Source organism: Lipotes vexillifer, unplaced genomic scaffold (genome assembly GCF_000442215.2).
Source record: "Lipotes vexillifer unplaced genomic scaffold, Lipotes_vexillifer_v1.1 scaffold448, whole genome shotgun sequence".
Classification (NCBI taxonomy): Eukaryota; Metazoa; Chordata; class Mammalia; order Artiodactyla; family Lipotidae; genus Lipotes; species Lipotes vexillifer.
The window spans coordinates 2671197-2697672 of record NW_006787097.1 but is presented as its reverse complement, the minus strand read 5'-3'; the positions used below and the strand labels follow the sequence as shown (position 1 = coordinate 2697672).

General features: G+C 44.4%; 1 protein-coding gene across 2 annotated transcripts in view; it reads left to right on the top strand.

The window, feature by feature from the left end:
* The first annotated feature begins 8375 nt into the window (after positions 1-8375).
* RIOX2 (ribosomal oxygenase 2) overlaps positions 8376-26476 on the top strand; it is a 26804-nt gene continuing 8703 nt past the window's right edge. The window contains exons 1-5 of one of the 2 annotated variants that reach the window (XM_007459877.1): positions 8376-8401; positions 13563-14031; positions 18781-18900; positions 20333-20461; positions 26048-26151. In XM_007459877.1, the coding sequence (XP_007459939.1) occupies positions 13600-14031; positions 18781-18900; positions 20333-20461; positions 26048-26151 (785 nt within the window). In that variant the 5' untranslated portion in view covers positions 8376-8401; positions 13563-13599. Of the gene's footprint in view, positions 8402-13485; positions 14032-18780; positions 18901-20332; positions 20462-26047; positions 26152-26476 lie in introns of those variants that run through there. The other variant, XM_007459876.1, reaches the window with a different exon arrangement.

Here is a 26476-nt window from a genome sequence, read left to right as displayed (position 1 = left end):
CATTCCTCTTGAGGGGCATTAATGCACAATTGTTGGCCAAGCAAATGTAACTTTGGTTAATGTCTAGAAACACAGTCATTGCATTCTTCAGTAATAAATGTCTAAAATATATTTACTGCTCAAGAGCATTAATTAGCGCATTCACAATAAGCTCCTAGGATTTTAGCTCACTTTCTTCTCAAATCGGTGGCTGGTTGAAGATGGTGAGGACAGAACTGTTCCTGTGAGCTTTGTTTCTGCTGGGGAGCAACAACATTGCTGGTTTGGTTCTTATTTCATGAAGAATGAAATCACAGCTACCTGGGAAATCTGTGAGTGACAGACAGCATATAATAGTTATCTCATTGTGATTTTCACTTCATTTACTGATTACAATCTGGAACAGACTGTGTGTGATTGTTCACTGAGGGATAAGCTTGGATAAAATGTGAAGATTTCAGAAAATAAGTTGCTTTCCAAGATTAAGAAAGAGCCAGCCAGCTCTATAAACTGCCTAAATATAGAAATGGGCTATTTTATCAGGACTATTTTATAAGGACCACTCTGAAAAACCTATGAAAAGATATATTTTAACTTAAGTTTATTGTTTTTGTTCTGATTACAAAAGAAATACAATTTCATTATAAAAATTAAAAATACCAGTCGGCAAAAAAAAAAAAAATCCACTCAAATAGTTCATATTTTAATGAATATTCTTAGAGTTTTTCTATGCATAACATATATTTTTCTAATGAAATCATTTTGTATATATCTTCATTTATTAATGTAAACCCTTATGTCATACTAAACGCTGCTGGGGATACAGTAACTGAAGATGAACACCCCCTGACTTATTGAACGTACATTCTACTTGAAAATGTGTCTAAACTGTGCCATTTGTAGCCAGATTTTCTTCCTTGGACCATAAACAATATTTTTTTCAATTTGTTTAATTTTTTTCCAGAGACAACGATGCCATTTTTTCCTGCAAACTAATTTTTATACCTGCAGAGCAGCCCACTGAATGAGTGCACCGTGGTTTACTTAACCCATCTCCTCCTGTGGGACATCTGCTTTATTCCCCATTGTGTGCCATTATATTGGGTTGCAGTTAGCAACATAAAGAATATTTAGAAGTGAAATTATTTTAGAAACAAATGAAATTTCTAGCCCTATCCAAATTTCAGCATTTATTCTCTTTATAAGAATCCCTATTTGCTACTAGAATCTGCCATGTCAGACTCACCTATTTGTCCAGAAGCTCTGGAGTATAGATTACTGTAGCTAAAGGAACTTTTTTTAGTTCATTTTCCCCCCAAAGCAGAGCCTTCATATATGTATATATATGAATATATATCCACTGGCATTCCTTTTATATAAAAGATGTTTCAGCATTGTATAAAATGCTTATATTAAAGCAGTCCTATTTGTTGAAATCCTGCTTCCTTGCATGACTGCTATTCCCACAACAAACCATCTTTGTAAGTAGAAGAATAACTGAGATTGTAAATAGTTGCATATGAGTTGCTACAAAATCATAATTTATGGTTACATTGTCTTAATCCTTGCAGGTGGGTTAGTTTTAATGTGTAAGGTCTCATTTTGTTTTGTACCACTCATAAGCGTGTTCAAATCACACACATGCACCACATATATATACATATAATTTTTTAACATGAAGATTAATGAGGAAAATAATTATATCTATTACCATACTGAAGGTCAAAATTCCAATGAAATTAAGTAACATCCTTAAAGAAGCAAAAGAAAGCGGTGGTAAGGAAATTGCTATTTCAGCTACAATTCTATACCTGGTGCTACTGTTATTTCCTGGCAGGGCCCTAGGCAAAGCAGTCAGTGTTACACTCCAACTACCTCATTTGTGAATGGAGGCATCCACTCTTCCCTTGTAAACATTGTTTTAAAACACTCGATCAAACTTAAAGTCCTGCCTAATTTCAAAGTCATATCACTTTCCAACTGCAATTTGACTTCCCAGGATTTAATGAAGAGCTTGAACAGTTTTTTTTTTTCCTCTTGTAAAGAAGTTATGGGTCTTCCCTGGTGGCACAGTGGTTAAGAATTTGCCTACCATTGCAGGGGACATGGGTTCAACTCCTGGTCCGGGAAGATCCCACATACCCCACAGACACGAAGCCTGTGCACCACAACTACTGAGCCTGCACTCTAGAGCCCACGAGCCTAGAGCCTGGTGCTCCGCAACAAGAGAAGCCACTGCAATGAGAAGTCCGCGCACCGCAAGGAAGAGTAGCCCCCACTCGCTGCAACTAGAGAAAGCCCACGCGCAGCAATGAAGACCCAACACAGCCAAAAATAAATAAAATTAAATTTAAAAGAGAAGTTATGCAAGACAAAAATGCATGGGATAATTAAGGAGATGATTTTTTCAGGCTATTGCAACAGGAAGGATGTTCATAATTAGGAACATCGTAAAGTAAAGGAAGGGGACTGAGAAACCCAAAGAGGTAGATTAAACATGGGAGTCAGATCCACTGAGGAAGGGTAGCGGTGGGTCTTATCTCAGAATATATGAGAGCGAAATGGCCATTTCTCAGAAAACAAAATGGTGGGGGGATTTTTCAACATTTGCTGTGCTTTCCATGAACACTGGGGCTTCAGAAAAAGTTCAACATTGTCAGTTGTTCTTCGATTTTAATCCACTGCTGAATCATAATGCTTTTTGGTCAGTGATGGGGCCAAGTGACGACAGATTTCACGGTCATTGGGAAAAATTACCATAGTTTTCTTTTCAATATATAGATACTTAATTTGTTGTAGGAAAAACTGAACTATGTTTTATTATCAGTTAGGTCATATGAAGGATGAACTATTACTTTTAAACCTAGGATGAATACAATTCATTATAGAAACTTATTTATACAAGAGTGCTTCAAAGGCTTTCTACAAAATTGTGCTGCTAGTTGATCACTTCTTGCCTTAGGCAATCAAAAGTATCAATAGATGAAGTTACAGTGTCATTACCAACTATTTTTAAAGCTAGTGTGAAGTAATAAGACTTTCTGAGGTTTGATATACAAGACTGTGTCCTTTAAAAGTGACATATAAGTTCTAATATTTCCAAGCAGACTATTTGAACAAGGCATCCGAAGGATGAATGTGTTGCACCCATATTCGTTTCTTCTCTTACTTCTTCAGAGAACATTAATGCAGGTGTTTCAAGCATTTTGCACTTTAAAGAAGTGTTATAAACATAAACCCACTCATCAAATACATTTTTAGAGCTATCACACCACCCCAAAATAGCTTAAAATATCTTTTGTTAATTAGGTTGTATCTTGGATGAGTTCATATTTAAATTAAATGGCGAATCAAGGTGAAAGGAGGCTCACTCGGGACCTGATAAACAGCTTTTAAATAAATATGCAATTCAGGTAGACAGAAAAGGAAGAGAAAGCTTTGTGAAAATGAGCTCAAATAATTTAATACGACTTATAAAGATAATATGAATTTAAAGTAGGAGAGAAAAATAAGGCAAAGGAAAGACCAAGGTAGAAGCTAAAAATGTGATTGATCCACAAAACAAACTCCTTAAAGTCCCATATATCTTGGAGAAAGATTTGGATTTGAATGTAGAATTAATTACTTTGATTATTTTGGACAATATCCTGGTCTAGATTAATGCAATCAGATGACTATTGCTCATTTGTACAAAAGATGGTGTGTCTTTGGGCAATCAAAGCAATTAAATTGCATATTGGTCACTAAGTAATCAATATGCCATCTTGACACAAATTACCCATTTCAAATTACTCTCTCATGACTTTATCACTTACCCCTTTTATGCAGTGAATTTACTGGTGGAGAATTTCCAGTGAGTTCTACTTGGTTACCCATTTATCATATCCCTGAACCATAGTTTTATGTGAAACAATTGGAACTTGTTGGAGGTACAGGTAGAAAATGGCTGTATTTTTCATCAATTATTGTCAAAAATGCTTTATTAGCTATTCCTTCTCTGCCCCTTGCTGACTTCTCAGGTGAATCCCATTGCTTTTTGGATACTTTGAATTATCAATCAATCAACAAGCACATACATACATACAAAATACTCACTTTGATAACAATGATAATTTTCAGTTATAATACCTAGACTGATTCAAGTCTGTTTTCCCTTCTCCCAGCTCAGGCCTGCACCCTGAACTGAGGAAATGGTCCAAGGAAGAACATAGAATCTGCTCTTTAATACACACCTCTCTCCCACCCTCCTCCATTCCACCAGGTTTAGGGGCAAGGAATGGATGGGGAGGATTAGGGAACGAGTTGGAAAATCTTTTACTGAAATGACATGTATTTTAGCTTAGTTTGTTGATGTGCAGGTAGGGTCTGCTTCCTGGGCATGCAGTCGGTGCCCTCACACAGGGAGGGCCTCACCCTTGGAGTTTAATGCTCTGCAGTTGCTATCTTATAGTTGTTAATAATGTAATCTGAATTTGTTTTTTAAGTGAAGTCTTCTGTGCAGCTCTGCCTCCCTCCCTGTGAGATGGGTTCTGGACCTCGCTTTCCTGGCCCCCTCTCCCTGCCCCGCCCGAAGCCCACAGCTGCCCTCTGCCCCTGTCAGAAGCCTCACAGATGCAGGGTGGGTTGGGTCAGGGCGCACATCCCACACCCTGTAACCGCCCTGGGCAGGTAGCACCTTGGTGTGTTTGGAAGGTGACTGGACTAGAGCAAGGCTCTCACTACCCCAACCCAGGTAGGGAGTGTTCCCTGGGCAGAACGTTGCAATCTCCTGAGGTTTGCTGGTTTGCTGTGGATTGGGGCCATGACCAGTGCATCAGCGATTGGTTTCTCCACCCCTGGCCAGGGCACAGCAGTGCTGGACCAGTGTTCAGCGGGTGGGAGACCTCAACAGACTGTGGGACAGGTGCTCCTGTGCATACACGGGTCCAAGTGGCACAGAAGGGCCCTCCAGTGATCCTGAATGTCTGCACTCACCTGTCAAGTATTCCTGTGCTCCCTAGAGCATGACACTAAATAGCAAGTTGAAAACACTGCCATCATAGTGAAGAGAGAGGCTGCAAAGGAAAGGAACCATTTTATACCTTAGAACCTTTTTTTTTTTTTGCGGTACGCGGGCCTCTCACTGTTGTGGCCTCTCCCGATGCAGAGCACAGACTCCGGACGCGCAGGCTCAGCGGCCATGGCTCACGTGCCTAGCCGCTCCGCGGCATGTGGGATCTTCCCGGACCAGGGCACGAACCCCTGCATCGGCAGGCGGACTCTCAACCACTGCGCCACCAGGGAAGCCCCCTTAGAACCTTTAATGACGCTTTTCCCCTACCTTTGGAACAAGGAGCTCCACGTTTTCATTTCACACTGAGCCCCACCAATTATGTAGCTGGCCTTGATAATGGGTGTTCAAATGTTGAAGTTTTCAAGGGATGCAGGTGAAGGTTCTTTTGGAGGTCTGCACACTGGGCTGCATTAAAATTAAACTTGAGATCTCTGACTGACCTCCTGTGGCCCCATACCTCTTTTCCTGTCCATGCCAGTGGACCCCACTGCCTCCTAATGCTTGGCCTTCATCAGCTGCTATGTCACTCTCTTTGGCAGGGTACCTCCCGATGGACCAAGCCCAAGCATTGATACTTTCCACAGCACCTCCTCCACCCAGAGGATACTCAAGGGTCCTTGACAAGACAAAGGGTGTTAGAGCAGTTGCCTCATGCTGCCTTTTGGCCTCAGAGTGCCACCTCCTTCAGGATCCTCCCAGCAAGAAGCAGCCACTTGTCTCTGTCCACAAACCATCCCCCAGCTCCCACAGCCATGTCTCAGGGATCCAAGAACTTTGTAACTACACCGGGCTCTTCTTTGATAGCAGCCCCAGCACAGACCAGCAGGTTCACAGCTCAGCAAGAAGCAGGCCAGGTACTCCTCTGCAGATGCCCCCATTCTCTCTGATGGGCTCTGAAGTCCCTGTCACTTGGCTTGAGGGAGGAAGAGAAATGCTACAGCAATCTCCACTAGTCTGATGATCTTCTATTCCCATATATTCCCTACTGCCACAGATTGCCCTTCAATTTCCAGTCTTCTCTTTACATACTCTGAATGTGGGTGATGGTCATGGAACCTATTTTAGTGAGTCCTATAGGGCAACGTTGAGCACCTCCTCTTGAGAAGTGCGGAATGTAACTGCAGCATAGTGTGAGGTTAAAAGCTGGGTAGGGGTTACTACTAACACAGTAGTTCCCCACAGAGAAATTATGGAGGGTCTAGAGACATTTTAGGCTGTCGCAAATTGGGTGCGGGCACTACTGGTATCTAATGGGTAGAGGCTGGGGGTGCTGCTACAATGCATAGGTCAGCCCCATACGAGAAAGAATTATTGGCCCCAAATGTCAGTAATGCCCAGGTTAAGAAAGCCTGCTCTAAAGCCAGACTGATTAAAATCTTGGTTTTACCTCTTATTACTCTGAGACCTTTTCTTTTTAAACATTTTTATTGGAGTATAATTGCTTTACAGTGTTGTTAGTTTCTGCTGTATAACAAAGTGAATCAGCTATATGCATACATATATCCCCATATCTCCTCCCTCTTGAGTCTCCCTCCCACCCTCCCTATCCCACCCATCTAGGTGTTTGCGAAGCACGGAGCTGATCTCCCTGTGCTATGCAGCTGCTTCCCACTAGCTATCTATTTTACATTTGGTAGTGTATATAAGTCCATGCTACTCTCTCATTTCGTCCCAGCTTACCCTTCCCCCTCCCCATGTCCTCAAGTCCATTCTCTATGTCTGTGTCTTTATTCCTGTCCTGTCCCTAGGTTCACCAGAACCTTTTTTTTTAGATTCCATATATATGTGTTAGCGTACAGTATTTGTTTTTCTCTTTCTGACTTACTTCATTCTGACAGACTCTAGGTCCATCCACCTCACTACAAATAACTCAATTTCGTTTCTTTTTATGGCTGAGTAATATTCCATTGTATATATGTGCCACATCTTCTTTATCCATTCATCTGTCGATGGACACTTAGGTTGCTTCCATGTCCTGGCTATTGTAAATAGAGCTGCAATGAATATTGTGGTACATGACTCTTTTTGATTATGGTTCCTCAGGGTATATGCCCACTAGTGGGATTGCTGGGTCATATGGTAGTACTATTTTTAGTTTTTTACGGAACCTCCATACTGTTCTCCATAGTGGCTGTATCAATTTACATTCCCACTAACAGTGCAAGAGGGTTCCCTTTTCTCCACACCCTCTCCAGCATTTGTTTGCAGATTTTTTGATGATGGCCATTCTGACCGGTGTACTCTGTGACCTTTGACTAATAACTTAGTCTCTTGGTGCCTCATTTTCCTCACATGCAAAATGAGGATAACTGTAGCATCCTTCTCATAGATTTTTGTATGGATTAGTAAGTTTGAGTACAAATTTTAAAAAGTGCCTGGAAAACGGTAGGTGCTCAACAAAAGTATTATGATTGTCTCCTGTTTTGGGGCATTAAGTGAAATTTCAAGTGAAAATCCCATTAGGTATACTCCTATACAAATTATTTCATCACAGTTTATGCATTCATTTTTAGAAATATTCGTTACTGGCTGCGATTATTGTTAGTTTGGACAAGTGTTGGATAAGGGTAAACTTTGTTCCCATTTGCTCATGTGTCCCTTGATCATCAGAAAGAGCTTCTGGTTTCAATTATATTAACAGAATGAAATAAGGACTTTCTTTGTGACCCCTCTGCCTGTGTACAGAGCTATGAAACGCACAGGCCAGAGCAGAGGTGAGCAATTGATCCCCTGACAACTCCTTTCAGCCAGCCTCCCCACCCAGAAGTCCTGATAATGAGTCAAAAGGAGAGAGGGTTAGGCCGAAATTACTCAAATAATTACTTTTGCTCTTTTCTTCTACAGGCACAGTAGCAAGAATTTCCAGCATCCTTTTAAATCAGGATTAATTCTCTCTCCGGGAGCAACACGACAGTAATTATAGTTGACTTAGTACAAAGCAGCACAGTGTAGCAGAGAGCCCCAAAGGACAGCGATGGAGAACCTGGACCGCTAGCTCCCTAAACCTGGGCAGCTCACTTACTCACTCCGGGCTTCAGTTTCTCCATTCATTAAAGGAACAGGGCGGTACTAGAGCACGTCCCCAAATCCTGAGCCTCATCCCGCCGCAATTCAAGAAAAACCCTCATTTATTTCCTTTTGCACCAGAGAAAAAAAATGTGCGGGCTTGACCTCCCAACATACCCCTGCATCCGGGAGCTAGAAGCAAGCCCCCTCCGACCCGCTGCGGGCCGGCGGCGGGCGTGGAGAAGGGCGCTCAGCAAGAGGGGCCGCCGGAGCGTGCGCACGTCGCGCCGTTCTGCGCCGCCCCGCCCCCAACCCACGCCGCCGCCCGCTTGGCTCGCGGCCGCGCGCACCACGCAGATCCCGGTGAGTGGAGCGGTCTCGGCTCTCCGTCGCCGCCACTGCTATGTGGGGTGGTGCTCAACTTCCGGGCGTCCAGGCGCGAGTGTGGGTGGAGCAAGGTCGGGGTTGGGGGGTGGGGGACCGCAGGGCTCGGGCCGGGAGCTTCGGTACGGCCGGGCTGCGGCCGGCGGGCTCTGTTGGTTTCGGGACGGGGGACGCGCGCCGACGCGCTCGAAGATCCCGGGCACTGGAATAGTGGACACGCTGGGTGTGGTGCCGCCCAGGATTGCGGATGGCCTGGGCACCAAGAGTAACCACGTGCTCGGCCGGTGGTCTTGAGACGGGAAGAGCACGCGGAAAGTTTGGAGGTTTGCAGGGAGGGTGATGCAGGCCTTGGCCCCGCTCGGCTGGCTGTCTGGGAGCGCCACGTGGGCTGTCCTCCCGGGCGGCCGGGCGGGCCTAGGAGACCGGCTTTACAGCAGCAAAACCTGAAGTGCGGGCGGGAGAGCTGCGTCTTTCTCTCCCCACCGTAACTTTAAAATGACAGCCTACCCTCCCTTTCTTTCATTTGTCACCGAATATTTCTAGAACGGCTGCTCGACTGTTGGGTCGTCCATCAGGTTAATGAGACTAGGTTGTTCACTGTGTTTTCAGGAAGTATTGGCCTGGGAGTTGCAGGCTCTGATTACTCCAGTAATCAGCTGTAAATTCGGCGCCGGGCCTTTGATTTCACTGGGCTCATCTTTAAGTGGAAAAGCCTGATTTATCCACCTTCTAACACCATCGCTTGGATAGTTTTGCCTCTCTGCCCTCATCCTTTGTAACCTCAGGGTTACTAAAATACATTAATGAGGTTCAGTACATTATTTCTAAAATGGAATTAAAAAGATAAGTGCCAATCACAGCTTTAGGTCAACAGGAGAACCCCTTTTCCCTCTCTGAACTGATAAACATCAATGAGGGCCCAAAGGAAATGTTTTAAGTCAGCCTAGGCAACCTTGTTACAGGCAATATATCATTTCTGTCAGTTTGTGTGCGTTTAACTGAGGTGAGTTTGCCTATGATCCTCCTCTATGTTAGTGGATCTAAAATTCTGCTGAGAACTGTTAATTTTCTTTTTTAACTTTTTTTAAACTGTGTTACTGCAGATTTCTGGGCTCAGCCACCAGAAGTGTTAGTCCAGTAGGTTTGATATGGGGCCCATAAATTTGCATACTAACAAGCTTTCCTGGTGATTTGACTACACTTTGTAAAACACAGCTCTGGAGCTTATAAAGACACCTCCCTCTCCTGGTTGGTAATGACCTCTGATGGCTAAGGTGCCTTTCAGCTCTGACCATACTGTTGAATACTCAAGCTACAGCTGCCATCAGAAGAATAATCCCCACTGAACAAACCATCTGTTTTCTCCTAACTCTGTTTTATGTAAGGCTTTTGAGATTTTTTCCTCTAAAATTGTATACAAAAGATGAAAAGGGGAAAAAATTCAGCAAATGTTTATTGAGGACCTCCTATGTGCCCTGGTCTGTGCTAGGCTCTGAAAATGTGCAGATAGTTGCCCTGTGTTAAGACTTCTGGTCAGTGAATATTACCATAGAAAAGGAAGTTAGGACACTTAAAAATATAAAGGCTTTGTTTGTATTTGTTGCCTGTAGAATGGGTATCACTATTGATTTTCTTGTGGAGTTAAATCCTTCAAAGTTGTTTAGATTAGTTGCTGGTTTTCATCTGTGGGCAGTTAGTAAAATATGAACCTTGAATCTTTTAACTTAATCTTTTTACATTTGAATGCTATGGTCAACTTAAGTTGGAAACAATTGCTTTTTAAACGCTTGCTTTTTTTTTCCCCTGTAGCTTATGAAAATATTTACTCTTAACTTCTGTTTGGGTGGTCTGTGAGATTCATAGGCAGGCTAGTGTTGGCTGTACTTTTCCAGACAAAGCATTCTCTTGTTTAGTTCCTATATTTCTTAACATTACAAAACACACTTTTTGTTTTTTTAATTTTTAATGTTTCTGAAATTGTGATGCAGCTTACTATTTTGTAATTTTAATGTGGTGGAGTATGTCATCTGTTCTCCTCTCAGCCTCCCAAAAGCTGTTGAAAAGAATGGTTGTCTTACAGTATGGGCAGTGTGAGAATCAGAGAAATAGTATGTTTGCCTAATAACCTCTAAGCTAGGTTCCAATTAACTGAGCCTCAGATCATTTCAAAATGAACACATAGAAACAATAAATGATGTAACTTTTGGCAGTAAAAGTAGTGAAATTCATAGTCTAACAAAAGCATTCGTTATGCACAGTTGGGATTTATTTTGTTACTGATTGTAGATGGGAAATATGCTTCAAGTGATTTTATTTTTGGCTTAAGTATTTTGCACACATTGTTTCACCACACTTCCTGGTGAATATGCTTATACTGTATTCATATACTGTGCTTAAGGAAAACAAGCCTTTTGTTTGCATCTTCCTGCTGCTCCCATCCCTTAAATAAATTTTAAACTGACCAATTGTAAGGGATAAGAAATGTGTAGCTGAACTGAAATTACTTTTCCATTAATAAACACCTTTATTTATGCAAACCTTCTGAGGCAACCTAACAGTTTTTAACAGTTAAATGTGAGCATTGTATCCCGGGTCCCCAGCACCATCCCCAGGGTTAGTGATTTGCTAGGACTCACAGCTGATTTATTACAGCAGATGGAGACCAAGTGCTTCATTGCTGCAGCAGCTAGTTGTGACAACATGTGTGAAATGCTGCCAACCAGGGAAGCTCATTAGACACTCAGTGCCCAGGGTTTTTATTGGGGGCTCATCATGTAGGGCCTTTTGGCTGGCATGTATCAAAATTCCAGACACCCAGAAGGAATGCGGGTGTTCAGTATAACTTGCATTGTTTGTCCAAACAGCTTAGACACAGTGAGTCCCTCTTTTCAGTTAATGGTGGTGGGAACACATCTGAAATCTGAGTTCCCAGACCTGACATCCACCACATGCTGACCTTTCAAAGGATAGCAGGTGGCTCTTTTCTGCACAAGCAATGCTGTCTACTGAATCTGTTTTCGTATCTCTTGTATTTCTACATCACTTCTGGGCTCCAAGTTCTAGCAGTACTTTGTCTCACTGAAGCTGTGATTCTTCAGTTGAGAAAGCACACTGGTCTGTTTAACTTAAAAGGAATAAGAAACATTTTCAGAAAATGTGTCTCATTGATGATATATCCTAAGACATTAAAGGTTTTTTTCCCAAAGTTTAAGAAAAAAGCTTAAGCCCTTACCCCTTCAATGCAAGCTTTTAGTATCAATTTGTATTAGTTTTATACCATGGTCCTGTGTTTCCTGCCAAAAGCACTGGACCTTTTGAAGGAACTGAGCTATTTGTAGGTACAACATTTAGAAGCTAAAATGAGGCCGCTAGAGAGTTTTAAACAGTAGCGCCCCCTTATCCACAGCTGACAACGTCCCAAGACACCCAGTGGATGCCTGAAATCATGGATGGTACTGAAGTCTGTATATTACTGTACTTTTTCCCTATTCACAGATAGCTATAACAAAGTTTAATTTATAAATTAGGCACAGTAAGAGAATATCCGAATTGCCAGCATCGTTACTCTTGAACTTTGGGGCCATCATTATCAAGTAAAATAAGGGTCACTGGAAGACAAGCGTTGTGATACTAGGACAGTCAATCTGATCACCAAGACGGCCACTAAGTGACTAATGGGCTGGGTACACTAGACAGAGGGATTAATTCTAAATTTATTTTCTAGGTTTATTCTGAATTTATCAATTATAAATTTGTAAGTTAGTTGTTGCAATGTGTAACACGTTGTTCGGGTGCCTACTTCCCAGGCCAGACCATTAGTTCTACTCGGTCTATAGTGTAGCTGAAATACAGCTTAGTTATAATGACAAAAGAGCAGAAAACAGTGCGCTTGCAATTCTGATAGCCCAACAAAATAGAAAAGCATAACATTTATAAATAAGTTACTGGTCTCTGGGAAAAATTGGTTTTTATAAGCACAGTGGTTCTTAACCTTTTTTGGGGATGGGGACTCTCAAAAATCTGGTAAAAGCAATGGACCTACCCCCTTTCCCAGAAAAGAAAATTGACTTTAAAATGGCATTTTGCAGTTTCAGGAAATTCATATAATTTAAATTCATACATTCTTGAACTCCAGATGCAGGACACCTGCATTGTAAACGTGACGACAGTTGTGGTTTGAGGCAGTTCTGAGAGACCTTTGGCAATACTCAGGGGAGTCGATTCTCTTGCTACTCAAGTGTGGTCTGTGGCCCAGCAGTAGCGTCACTACCTGTGGGCTTGTTAGACATGCAGAATCTCAAGTCCCGCCTGAGCCCTAGGTGCCCAGGGGATGTGTGTGCACGTGAAGGCTGGAGGGAGGAGAGCTTTGTTAGAAGTTAATGACGTTGCCATTTTGTTATGTCTTATTTTAGTTAAAAAGGTAGAGCTTTTAAAAGCCTTGAGATATAACTATCTTTACCCTTCACTTTCAGCCCCCAGTTAGTTTTCTGCTTTATTTTAATTTTTCTGATAAAGTGGCAGTTTTTAGGAATAAGCTGAGGTTTGGAAGTGAGGCAATTCAGGTGCTTAAGGACCTAGGAGCAGGCAGCTTCTTGCCCCAGCCATCAGGTGGCACCTCTGGCCCAGGTGGCCTCCAGGACAGCAGCTGGCGGTAGTGCTTTGGTGAGGAGCACCTGGCCGTGGGCAGCTCTTGGTGGTTCTTGAGTCAAGTATTTATAACTCAGAGTGCATCTAGTTAGATTTGGGATCTGGTGCTGATTAAAGCCAACTTTAAGATTTCGACTTTGCTGTGTCAATGGCCACAGGCTAAAAACTGTGACTAGGAACTGCTGAGATAGTTGAGTCATTTAATTTGGGATAATTATACCTTCCGATAAGTGATGAATTCCACGACTTAGTGCTGTGTACAAGAAAAACATGCCTTCCTTTCTTTGAATATGTGATCTGCATAGTGTTTGAGGCTGAGTCATATCTCGGAAGAAATGGTGTTGGCTTCAGGCTGTATCTTATTCTGGTAGAAATGGCCTTGGCTTACGAAGAGTTCGCACAAAGGTCTAATAGTCATGCAAGTTGTGTGTATGAGATCCTCTGACACTGGCACTGGGATGCCTAAACACGAGTGTTTTCTTCTTTTTGGCAGGTTTGCGTTTCATCACTGCCTTGTCTTGAAGACAACGATGCCAAAGAAAGTGAAGCCTGCAGGGGATGGGAAGGAAGAGGGGCCTGTTCCCTGTAAGCAGGTGAAGCTGGATGCAGCTGGTGGGCCTTCCCCTTTGAACCTTGACAGTCCCAGTGGCCTCTTTGAAAGTTTAATCTCACCTGTCAAGACAGAGACTTTTTTCAAGGAATTCTGGGAGCAGAAGCCCCTGCTTATCCAGAGAGATGACCCTGTGCTGGCCACATATTACCGGTCCCTGTTCAGGCTCTCAGATCTGAAGAGTCTGTGCAGCCGGGGTATGTACTATGGAAGAGACGTAAATGTCTGCCGGTGTGTCAATGGGAAGAAGAAAGTTTTAAATAAAGATGGCAAAGTGCACTTTCTTCAGCTGAGAAAAGATTTTGATCAGAAAAGGGCAACAATTCAGTTTCACCAACCTCAGAGATTTAAGGTAACAGGTTCTCCCCAGTGCAGAATCCTGTCGTGTATTAAAGTGCTAACATTTGGCCACAGATCAGCTCAGGGGTAAATCTATTTTGCTGATGATTAGGCTGCTGCCAGTTGGAGAAGAGGTAGCACCTGTTTGGTCTTCACATGCATTACAACTTCTGTGACTTTACGTTCCCTTTTGGCTAAACTGTTAGAATCTGCAACAACTCAGGCTGGACGTGGTGAGGTGCAAAAACTAAATTATACTTCAGGTTTATAAAGTTTGTTAAAGTGACGTTACACCTCCAGGAGCGTTTCCATGGGCTGGTTTATGTTTTGACACATGGTAGACATTTCTGTTTGGCTTGTCCCTTCACTGTAACTTAAGGCACGATAGTGTCAAGGTGATCATTTTTTCCTTAAAGTTACCTCCCTCTCCTGCCTACATCTACCTAAGCAGAGGCTTCTGAGCAGCGACCAGACCACATAGGCACCAGAGGCACGTTTAAGAAAGAGACTTCACCCTTATTAACAGTAGCCCGCCTGGCACTGAGGGGCAGGATCCTGGAACTGCTGCTGGGGGGGCATTCGCAGGTGGAGGGTAGGTTGTATTTGCACGTCGGGAAGACTGGCTAACCTTTTATTTATTCTGTGTCAGTGGTTGACATTTGAGAAATAATTTGCCTCCTCTGTGCTCAGTTTCTGTGTCTATAAAATGTAGACTTAGGATGAGCTAATCTGAGATCTTAGAGGCATGAGATCTTTATGTGACAGGTGGCCCAGAGCAGCTGGGGGCCCATTCTGAGTTTTAGGTAACGTTTATCCCCATTCAGAAATGCCCCTCTGTGACCCGTGGCTGAATCAAAGTGTCAGCTTAGGAGGAGGAGAGCAGCGCGCCAAGTCCCACACTGACCGGGTGGCTTCTGGCTGCGTGGTGGCTCCTAGGGCTTTGTCATCAGTTACCAGTGATGCTTCTCACGACTGAACTCGAGTTGCCCTGTTAGATCCATTAGGCCTCCCTCATCGGTTGAATGCCTTTCCCTTTCTTGTCTGCAGGATCCTGAACCTATTTGTACTCTGGATAAAGTACAAGCACTCTTAGACTTTTCAGTACAAGTACTCATTCCAAGGGAGTGAGGCAGTCACGAGCAGTTGAAATGTCCTTGGAATGCCAGCCTTTTGTCCCTAGCACCCAAAAGGAATTTATAAATCACTTGCAGACCAAGTCATGATGTGTATTCGGAAAATATGGACACCGAGGTACTTCCCTCTGAGCTTGTCCTTGACTCTTCACTTAGCTAGAAGTAGCACTTTTTTTAAAAGAGTGGTTTTCAGACACCTAAGAACTATGAATAGAAAAGATCACTGATGTTGATTACATGTAATTTGTTCACAGACCAGCAGAAAGTTACTGTTTGGCATATGTGTGGTGTCCCCTGTGGCTGTCATTTTTGTGCTTTAGAATCATCTTGGGCTCTTCTCTGCTCGGCTGCTTAAGTGCTGCATGTTCCTCTTCCCCAATTTCAAGTGACCAAGACTGTGTTTCCTTTGCCCTGCTGACTCAGCTCTCTAGCCATGTTTATTAAAGCAGGAAGGATGAGCTTTCCCATCTCAACTCAGACCCCGGGCTAGACTAGGATGCATCCTGTTTTGCTTGGGTTTTTCCACCACCAGGACTTGAGAAATCTATTAAGCCTCAGGAGCTCACCCTCTTACACTAGAAGCTGGGTTCCAAGTATTATATTATGACCAGATTTAGTGTTGTGTGTGTGTTTACTAATGGATATGTCGATATCAGGATAGAGAAAGTATAGAGGCAGTTCCTCATTGGCCAGATGGAGAGTCTATCAGAGTGGACAGTCAGCCCTTTCTTTATCAGGTCACACCGTGTGCACAGTTTATATTATTCTAGTTTGTCTGGAAATGAGTAAGGAGGTAACCAGAGAGTGGTGGGTTGTTCCCCATCTGCTTTGGGTAATCTGTGTATGAAGAGTCCAGATGAGTTTACCAGATATTTACGTGTGTTCACTTTTGAACCCTCCAACAGACATTTGAAATAATTGGGGCAATCACTGTGGTCTCCATTTTATGTGGAAAAAATGAGTTCACAGATGTGACTTTTCCATAGCTACTGAGTAAGGACTTCTGATTCCAAAATTAAAGCATTTTCCTAACCATATATCTAAAGATATTAACTGAAATGTAGTAGGGCTTTTGGCATGTTTGCTTTCACCTTTAGGTGTGAGTGTGGGCTTCTGGTCTTAGCTGTTGTGTTCACCTGAGCCTGCAGGTAGGTCAGTGGAGAGAGGAGGAGCCTCCTCTTTCCCTTTCCCTTTCCCATTGTTCTGGGGTCCTCCTTGGCATCTCCAGACATAGTTGGGAGTCATGAGTCAAAGGAGACAGATTTCAGGAGCCTTGTTTGTGCCAAAGTCAGCGCTGGTGAAGCCGTAACAGTTGTATGCTGCTTTGCAATGTAAATAGGCTTTGAGATAAATATGCTGTTTCCCACAGTCTTAGGGTGGGAGTCTTCCTTTGCAAATAAAGAAGCTGACTTCTACCTATAACTTGGTCGGTGGTGATTTGACTCCAGATCCCTTTCTAGTGGGCCACACTGGGCAGATTGAAAAGCTAAAGGTTCTATTTCCGGGAGAGAGAGAAAAATTGTACAAATGATGGGGTTTTCAGTAACTTTTTTTTTTTAATTAATTAATTTTATTTTATTTTTGGCTGCATTGGGTCTCTTGCTGCGCGCGGGCTTTCTTTAGTTGCGGCGAGCAGGGACTACTCTTCGTTGTGGTGCGCACGCTTCTCATTGCGGTGGCTTCTCTTACTGTGGAGCACGGGCTCTAGGCGCACGGACTTCAGTAGTTGTGGCTCGCGGGCTCTAGAGCCCAGGCTCAGTATTTGTGGTGCACGGGCTTTGTTGCTCCGCGGCATGTGGGTCTTCCCGGACCAGGACTCAAACCTGTGTCCCCTGTGTTGGCAGGCGGATTCTTAACCACTGCGCCATGAGGGAAGCCCTTCAGTAACTTTTAAGAAGAAAAGAGACATGTACTCCTTAATTACAGACCCGGAAGCTTGAGTTGGGGGCCATAAAGTCACCCATATGGTCCTGAGACACCTCTCAGGCCATCAGAGACAGAGAGAAAGAGCGAGAGAAGAGCTGGTTCCAGTTACTGTATAAATGTAATTACAGGGCCAAGTCCTGCTGGCCCCTCCCAGGTATAAATTAGGCAGCTTGGGAGATCTCTTAACTCTCTGGAGCTATTCAGATGCCATAAAATCATTCTTTCTGTGTTGCCTGAGATGTGTAAGTAGAGAAGCTCAGTGGTCTATAATGAAGATGTCTCCCAAAGCTTTTTTCATGCTGACCCAATTCTTTCCCACTTGGCATTTTTAATACTGTAGCTTTTTTTTGTTTTTTGTTTTTGTTTTTTTCATTCCAGTGGTAGGATTGACTCCCAAGCTGTGGTCACTGGTTTATCCAGCAAATACTTCTGATGTTTCAGTGTCTTGTGTGTGGCAGGCACTGTACATGCATGTGCTTGAAGGGGCTCTTCAGTGTTCTTTGTAGGTGACTTCTTTAAGGCAGTTCCTTAGAGGGGCAATATAGAGTCATGGTTAAAGGTATGGGCTCCGGAGCCAGGCTGCATGGATTTGAATCCTGGCTCCATCATTCATTGGCTGTGTGTTCTCGTGCCCGTTTCCTCATCAGCAAACTGAAGATATTGATAGGACCCACCCTATGAGACAGGGTGGCGGGAGGGTTGTACAACTGAAGTAGGTAAAGCACTTGGACACAGTGCCTGGCACATAGGAAGTGCCGATACCTACGTGGCCTAACTGCTGCCTCTCCTCTCTCACCTGCCTTGGGACAGTCAGGTTTCTTCCTTGCAGGGATGTGTGGCTCCTCTCTAGGCCCCTCAGTTCGACTTAGGCCCTGAAGAGCTGATTAGCGACTGGAGAAAGGGAGCATTCCTTGACCCTGTTTACCCCTTCGCTGTCTGTACCCCCTTCCTAGGTAATCATTTCTGCTCCCATTGCTCTAAGTACCCTTTTGTGCAGGCAGTTCCCAGATGTAACCCCTAGCTCTTCGTCTTGCCAGAACTTCAGACTTAGCCAGCCAGCACACGGGGGTCTTAGCAGCTCACACTTAACAGTTCTAATGTACGGCTTTTCTTTTCTCCCCCCGAAAGCTTGTTCTTTAGCAAATCTTTCCCATTTCAGTGGAACTGGGAGCTGACTAACTGCCTCAGTCAAAAACCCAAGAATGTTTCTCTGATTTATTCTCCCCACTCCCATACCCCAGCCATCAGCATGTCCTGTCAGTGCTGCTTTCTGAGCGCATCTCGACTTTTCTACTTCTCTCTCCCTCGCCCACCACCCTGGTCACTCCCAGCCTACGCTGCTGCCTTCGTAGCTTCCCCATGGCTCTCTCTTGCTTTTCTACAATCAATTCCCCACACCGCAGCCTGAGTGAGCTTTTATAAATGTGCATTGGATCCTGTCCTTGTCCTGCTTAAGATACTATGACTCCCTGTTGCCTGCCTCTCCAGTCTCGTCTGCTGCTGCCTCTTCTCTGCACTGTTCTGCATGAGGACGGGAGGGTCCTGAGGACAGAGGTGCTGGCATGGGCACCGTTGAATTCCAGGTGTCTGGAACATAATAGCGGTGCGATAAAGACTTGCTGAGCGCATAAGAACTTATTCCTTGTTTCTAATGTGTTTTTCACCTCTTTCCCCTCCACCTTTTTTTTTTTTTTTTTTTAAAGGATGAGCTTTGGAGGATCCAGGAGAAGCTGGAGTGCTACTTTGGCTCGTTGGTTGGCTCGAATGTGTACATAACCCCTGCGGGTTCTCAGGGCCTGCCGCCCCATTATGATGACGTAGAGGTGAGGCGGGGAGGAAACTGCTCAGCTCCGGGAGGACGAGTTGCTGCCAGCCCGGGTTAGTGGGTTGTCAGGGTTCAGTTCAGCTCTCGGGCCGGGTCTCTGCCAACTCTTCCTGTGCGGGCTCTGCAGAGCTTGACCTCCGTCACTGGGATGTTGGGCCAAAATTAATCCCATCAAACTGGTTTCCTGCTCCTTCAGAAAGGGGAGATTGTTTATTTACTAATATAAAGAGCCACACATTCCTCCGAAATAGGTGTTTTTTGAATTTTCTGCAGAAAAGTGTGATTGGCTTTTTCTTTAATTTTATAATATATGGTCTTTAATAAGGTGAGGTCTTAAGTAATTCTTACATCTGCTTTCTTTTGTCCTTTTTCTGTAGCTACCAAAAGTATATATTTTTTCCATTTGTGAAGATCTTGGGGCAGCTTGAATGAAGGTCATGGTTTCACTTAAGCACTGGCACCTTGACAAGTGTTGATTACATTCTCATGTGGCTGCCAAAAAGAGTTAACTCTTTGGCTTAGGTATTTCATAGTTTTATTTTTGTACCAAGACAATGTGTGAACACAGAATTATTAGTAAAAAACCCCTTTTTTCCCCCTCCTTTGAGAGCAATTTGATATCAATACAGTTTCCAAAAAAATTTTTTAAAAAATATTTCTAATAGGTCTTCCCCGGTGGCACAGTTGTTAAGAATCCACCTGCCAATGTAGGGGACAAGGGTTTGAGCCCTCGTCTGGGAAGATCCCACATGCCGCGGAGCAGCTAAGCCCGCGAGCCACAACTACTGAACCCCACACACCTAGTGCCTGTGCTCCGCAACAAGAGAAGCCACTGCAATAAGCCTGCGCACCACAATGAAGAGTGGCCCCAGCTCGCTGCAACTAGAGAAAGCTCGCGTGCAGCAGTGAAGACCCAACGCAGCCAAAAATAAATAAATTAAATAAATTAATTAAAAAATATATATTTCTAACAGAACTTTAAAATATCTTTGGTTGAATGAAGGATAAAAAAACTTGACATTTTCCTGTGTGTGCCAAGGATAGTATTCAGGATTTTAGACACTCAGTAATATCTGAAGCTTGGCTTTTCCGTCAGAGATTATGGGCATTCAGCTGTCTGATGGAAGATTTAAAAGAATGAGATAGTGGGATAGATATTGGGATATAAAGAACTTAGCTTGGCTTTCATGAAAGTGAAAAGAATGACTAGCCCTCCAGTGTCAGACTTCACGATTACCTGTTTTTAAAAGTGAATACCAGTAGTGGCAACTTTAAGTGTATAGTGAAATGTATCTGTGATCTTTTATTATTTTTTTTATCTGAAATTTGTGATTCATCTAAGCCCTGAGAGGGCTAACACTCTAGAAGCACTTTGCCTCATGAGTTGTCTGGAGGCTCTCTGACACTCCGGGATCCTGTGCTTTCTGTAGGTTTTCATCCTGCAGCTGGAGGGAGAGAAACACTGGCGCCTGTACCACCCGACGGTGCCCTTGGCGCGGGAGTACAGCTTGGAGGCTGAGGACAGGATCGGGAGGCCAGCACACGAGTTCACATTGAAGGTACGGGCCTGCTTTTGTGGGTGCCTCTCCTGAGACAGGTTTGGTTTGAGGTTTGTGTAATGATGCCCGGCAAATGTACCCAAGAGGCTGGGGGCAAGTGGCTCTCATTCCAGCTAGCCAGCACGGGGGGGGGCTTCTTAAAGGACATTTGGTTGTTTGTAGCTGCGGAAGTGAGCTGAGGAAATGTTAAGTTCATTTTCCAAATCACCTGTCTCCAAATATAATCCAAGTGCAACAGGAATGAATTATGAATTCAGTAACCACTGACTTCTCTAGAGCAAAAGTGGAAGGCATGGCCAGTGGTCACCGCTGGGTCGTAGGCTGCTTGAGCAGAGCATGGCCAGGGACCCAGTAGTTTTTTTTGTTGGTAAAATTCCAGTCTGACCCCTTTTCCTCCTGATTGTGCAGTAGACTCTCTGCGCTCCCTTCCCCCTGCATATAGTACCCAGAAGAATAGTCATCACGAAAGTCCTTGAGGAGGCCTTCCCCAGGAAGCCAGGTGGCTCGAGCACGTGCTGGTTCGCTGGCATCTTGCTGCTGAGAAAGTGTGTCTTTGAGCAGTTAGCTGGATGGAATCAGCCAATCCCCAGCAGCTGGGGTTGTTGAGGAAGAAATCTTGGATAAGAATAGCTGCATAATTCAATTTTATACCTTTTCCTACAAAACTTAAGATTTAATTTCCTTCAGTGGTAATAAGAAAATAGGTAATTTAAACCATACCGAAGATTCTAACCAAACTGATAGACTTGCGTATGGTTATTGTTTTTGTATTTCTTGTGTCTTGAAGTTATACTTAGTATCTAATTCCTACTCAGGGCCTCATAGCTCTTTCTTGATTTTAAGATCTTTGCCTGCCTGCCATAACTGGGAGAAACAATCTCCCTTTTTAGGATGGGTGCCTGTGTTATAGGGGACTTGAATAAATACAACAATAAAGGTACCTTTCTTATTTTTTTTTATGCTCTTGGTCAGCAATCAGCAAACTATGGCCCATAGGCCAAAAATCTGGCCTGCTGCCCGTTTTTGTATATAAAGTTGATGGAAACACAGCCACACTCATTCCTTACGTACTGTCTAGGGCAGAGTCAGCTATTTGCCACAGGGACCATGTGGCTCACAAACTACAGATATTTACTGTCCGGCCCTTTACAGAGAGAGTTTGCCAACCCTGCTCTTGGCTGATTATTTTTAAGCCAAAGACTAAGCTGTCCATGGTCTCTGAGGCCAGGGCTGAGTTACCCAGGCTGACATCTGGCTACTTGCCCTGCTCGAGAAGGTCAGGCTTCATGGTGGTCACAGAGGGATGGGACTTCCTGAGTCTCCAGGAAGGAGAAAGACAGCGTTGTGTCCTGCGGGGATTTTCAAGTTGTATGTCTATTGAGTTTTTAATCAGTGGAATTCTTCAAATGAAATCATGCATAAATGCCCAGTGTATGAAATCGAAGATCTGAGTCACTCTGGGTGGGGGTGGGCTTGGGGGCTATGATGAGCGGTCTGGAGCCCTCCTCACCCCTCTTCCTTCCTACCCAAGTGGCAGCCTGACTTGTACGTCTGCCAAACCTGAGGTCTTGGGGTGAAGACCACCCCTATAATGGAAAGACACCTCTGTGGCTTGGGGATCTGACAAACCTGAATTGAATTCAGCTGCTGTCACTTATGAGCTGCATGTTCTTGGGCAAGTTATTGATCTCTGTCTCAGTTTCTTCTTTATTAAAATGGAGATCATAATGTTTATCTTGTAGATTGTAAAGATTTAAAAATATTACTTTGATGCTGCCTTTACAGTGAAATTCCATGGAAGTGATGGCTATATGTCAATGTATTGCTGCCTATCAAATTAGCACAAACTGTGGCTTGAAACAACACAAATTTATTATCTTGTAGTTCTGCAGTTCAGAGGTCCAAAAGGGGTTTCACTTGGCTGAAATCAAGGTGTCAGCAGGACTGTGTTCGTTCCGGAGGCTCTAGGGGAAAATTTGTGTCCTTGCCTTTTCCAGCTTCTGGAGGCTGCTCACATCCCTTGGCTCATGTCCCCTCCCTCCGACATCAAAGCCAGCAACATGGAGCTTGGTCTTTCTCATGCTGCCCTCTCTCTGGTTCTCTCTTCCAATACCCTCTTCCACATCTTTTTTTTTTTTTTTTTTTTTTTTTTGGGTATGCGGGCCTCTCACGGTCATGGCCTCTCCCGGTGCGGAGCACAGGCTCCAGATGCGCAGGCTCAGCGGCCATGGCTCACGGGCCCAGCCGCTCCGTGGCATGTGGGATCTTCCTGGACCGGGGCACGAACCCGTGTCCCCTGCATCGGCAGGCGGACTCTCAACCGCTGTGCCACCAGGGAAGCCCTACCCTCTTCCACTTTTAAGGATCCTTGTGATTACATTGGGCCTGCCTGGATAATCCAGAATAATCCCCCTGTCAGCAGCCTTAATTCCCCTTGTCGGTGTAACCTAAGTATTCACAGATGCCAGGTATTAGGATGTAGACATTTTTGAAGACCCTGCCATAATGGCCTGTCTTCATTTCCTCTACTCTCCCACTGTTGGGCACCCTTTCTAGCAGGGTTTCTTCCCCATTGTTCCTCTAGAAATATTCTCAAGGGTACCTCCACGTTGTCAAGTACAGCGGTCAACTCCTAGTCCCCTCTTAGTCTGCCTGTCGTCAGCATTTGACACAGTGGGTCACTTCCACCCTGTCCACTGGCTTCCGGGATGCAACCTTCTCTTGGTTCTCTCTCCACCTTCCTGATTGTCCTGTTCATTCTCCTTCGCTGTTTTGTCCTCAGTCTTCCTACTTCTCTAATTTGGGGTACAGGGCTCATTTCCTGGACTTCTTTGATCAATCAGCATCCCCTCCCAAGGTTTCAGATACCCTCTACACTGATGTATTTTAAATGCTGTTTTAGATCTCTAGCCCACATCTCTAAACTCTAGACTCATAATCCAGCTGCCCATTTAATGTCTTCCCTGGAAATGTAAAAGATACCGCAAATTTAATATTCCCCAAACCAAAATCCCGTGTCCTACCCTGTCCCCAACCTCCTCCTCCCTGCAAATGTGTCACCCTTCTTCTGCTTGTTTGGGGCAAAATCCTTGGACATAGATTTATACAGAAGCCTCCTACCTAGTGTCCCCTTTGCAGACTTTTCTGACATAACCATGGTGATCCTTTTGTGATCCCTGAACCCTTTGCCCAGACCTCTACTGTCTTTCTGTTAAACCCAGAATAAAAGCCAAAGTCCTTTTTTTAAAAAAATAATCAATGCTTTATTACTTAAATGGAAAATTGATAGCACAGTAAGTTTTAATGATCTAATTAATGGAAAATTATAATAAAATTTCTTTAAAATTTTTTTCAACATCCTAGTGTACCACATTCATTACCATTGTGTATATTTTCAAAGGCATTAATATCAATGGAATAATTAAAGACAATGAAAATGGAACTCATTTATACCCAATTCTCCTTTTCTCAAGGCTTTATGCTGCTGGTTTATGTAGCCTTTGGATTGAAGCCAGAAATATTTTTTTCCTTGGTTAAAAAAATTAGCTTTTCTAGTTCTTTCAGAATAAACAGAAACAGGACAGTGGTATGTCAAATGGCTAATTGTCTTATCATTATAAAAAAGCCGAAGTCCTTAAAATGGCCTAGAAGGCCCTGTAACCTGGCCCCTCTGCTGCCTGCTCACTGCATCTCCCGTCATTCCCACCTTCACTCACTACCTTCCTGACACACTGGCCTAACCGATGCCCCTCAACCTGCCAGGCACGTTCCAGCCTCAGGACCTTTGCACTTGCTCTTCCCTCCGCCTGGAATCCTTTCTCCCCAGGTCGTTGCATGGCTGGCTTGCTCGTTTCCTGAAGTCTCTACTGAAATGTCACCTTAGCAGAGTGAGGTTTAATGGACCATCCTGGGTAAAATAGCACCTCTAATCCCAGACACACCCCGCCACCCCCCACTTCCATCAACATCATTCCCCTCCTCCTCCTTCTGCTTATTTTGTCTTCTTTGCATTTGCCATCATTTGACATTATTTATTTGCTGCTTTATTTTATCCTTCTTGCCCCACTAGAATGTTTTCATTGTCTAGTGTACCTTCTCCCTTCTCAAATGTTTTTCTCTTCTGGAATGTGCTGCATCAGGGCAGGTCTTTGTTTTGTTCAGTGCTCTCTCCCCCGGTGCCTAGCACAGGTCCCTGGCATGGGTGGTGGGCAGGGAAGGGTTAATCAGGTGTTTGTGGGATGGATAAATGAATGGATGGATGAAATATGTACGTGAGGGCCTCAGTCACAGGGCTGGCACACAGACTCTCACAGACGATACGTGTAATTATGAGTAATGCATTTGTTTACTTGAAGTACTGGTTTCCCTGTCAGATTGGTGTTATCCAGGGCAGGGTAGCTCTTATGAGTACATGTATAATTACTTACGTATGTACTTAACATTAAAAAAAGAAGTGTTTTTAATCTGATATTTCTTGAGCTCTTTCTCCAGGGCCCATGCTCTTAACCAGTGAGACAGAAGGCTTCACAGGGCTGCAGAGAGCAGATAAGCGACTCTCAAGATTCCCTGTCCTCTGCTCAGGCAACTGCTATATACAGAATGTTCTTTTTCTGGTTGGGATTAGGGAGGAGGAAGCTCCAGGGCAGTAGTGATTTGGGGAAAATATTTCTGTTCCGTGGCTTGGGAAAGAAATAGGACAGGGTGGAGGAGGCTCACCTGCCCAAGAAGTGACTGATCTTTAGTTACATATAGAGTTCAGGTTCAAATGAAGGGTCACAGGGTTTTTCATCCATTCTTCCAGACATCTTTTGAGCCTCTGGATGCTTAGGTGGTTTAGGCCCTAGGGATACAAGATGGATATGGACCCTGCTTGGAAGAGTTCACAGACTGTCAGGGACTGGCAGGTAAAATAAGAATTATAATACAGCCACAGCCACTTGCCCAGCATTGCTCCAAGAGCTTTTTGTTTTTGGCCGTGCCGCGCGTGCGTCATGTGGGATCTTAATTCCCCGACCAGGGATCAAACCCACGGCCCCTGCATTGGAAGTGCAGAGTCTTAACCACTGGACCGCCAGGGAAGGCAGCTCCAAGAACTTTTTTCCTTTAATCCTCAAAATAATTCTGTGAGATCTGGGGCGATTGCTTCCATTTTACACATAAAGGAACTGAGGCCTCGGGAGGTTAAGTAATTTGCTGGGGCCAACAGCCAGTGAGTGTAGCCTCTGTATGGCTCTAAAGCTCCTATCCTCACTGCCCCCTTTGATGGGTGTGGAGGGCGGGAGCAGGCTTCCCAGGCACAGGCTGTCACCTTGATCCCAGGGTGGCCTCAGGTGTATCTGGTCTCAGCTTATGAATAAAGAAAGTGACTTCAGGCTCTGGAAGCCTCTCCAGGATTGGGGTTCATGGTGACAGGTTCACAGACACAGCAGAGCTAGACAGGTGGATACCACAGAGAAAGGCATGCAGACCACTGCTCGAATCACCACATAGAGGTTTCTAGAATGCAGAACTGAAACTCACAGCCTTTGTAGAAGAACGAGAAGATATCCTCCCTACTAACTCCTTCCCCCTTTTTTTTCCCTTTAGCCAGGAGACTTGCTGTACTTTCCCAGAGGGACCGTTCATCAGGCGGACACTCCCTCAGGGCTGGCCCACTCCACGCACGTGACCATCAGCACCTACCAGAGCAGGTGAGCACTCACCTGCAGCCTCGCGTCCCCGACAGCTCTGAGCTGTGGCCACAGCAGCGTGTTCAGGAGACGTGAGGGAGTTAGCTGCTTCTCTCCTACTTACCCAGCCCCGGGGTTTCCGGCTGACTTCCTGTTCCTTCAGCGTCCTACCTGTGCCACTGACCCACTCGTCTGGGCTTCCTCCTGGCCTATCATGACCCTGACTCCACAGAACGCTGGGAGTTGCCCAAATAAAGGCTCCCATGGTTTGGGAAGATAGAAGCATAGCTGTGGGTGTGGCAGTGTGTTCGTGTTGCCAGGCTGGGCTTGTAGTCTTCTCCCACAC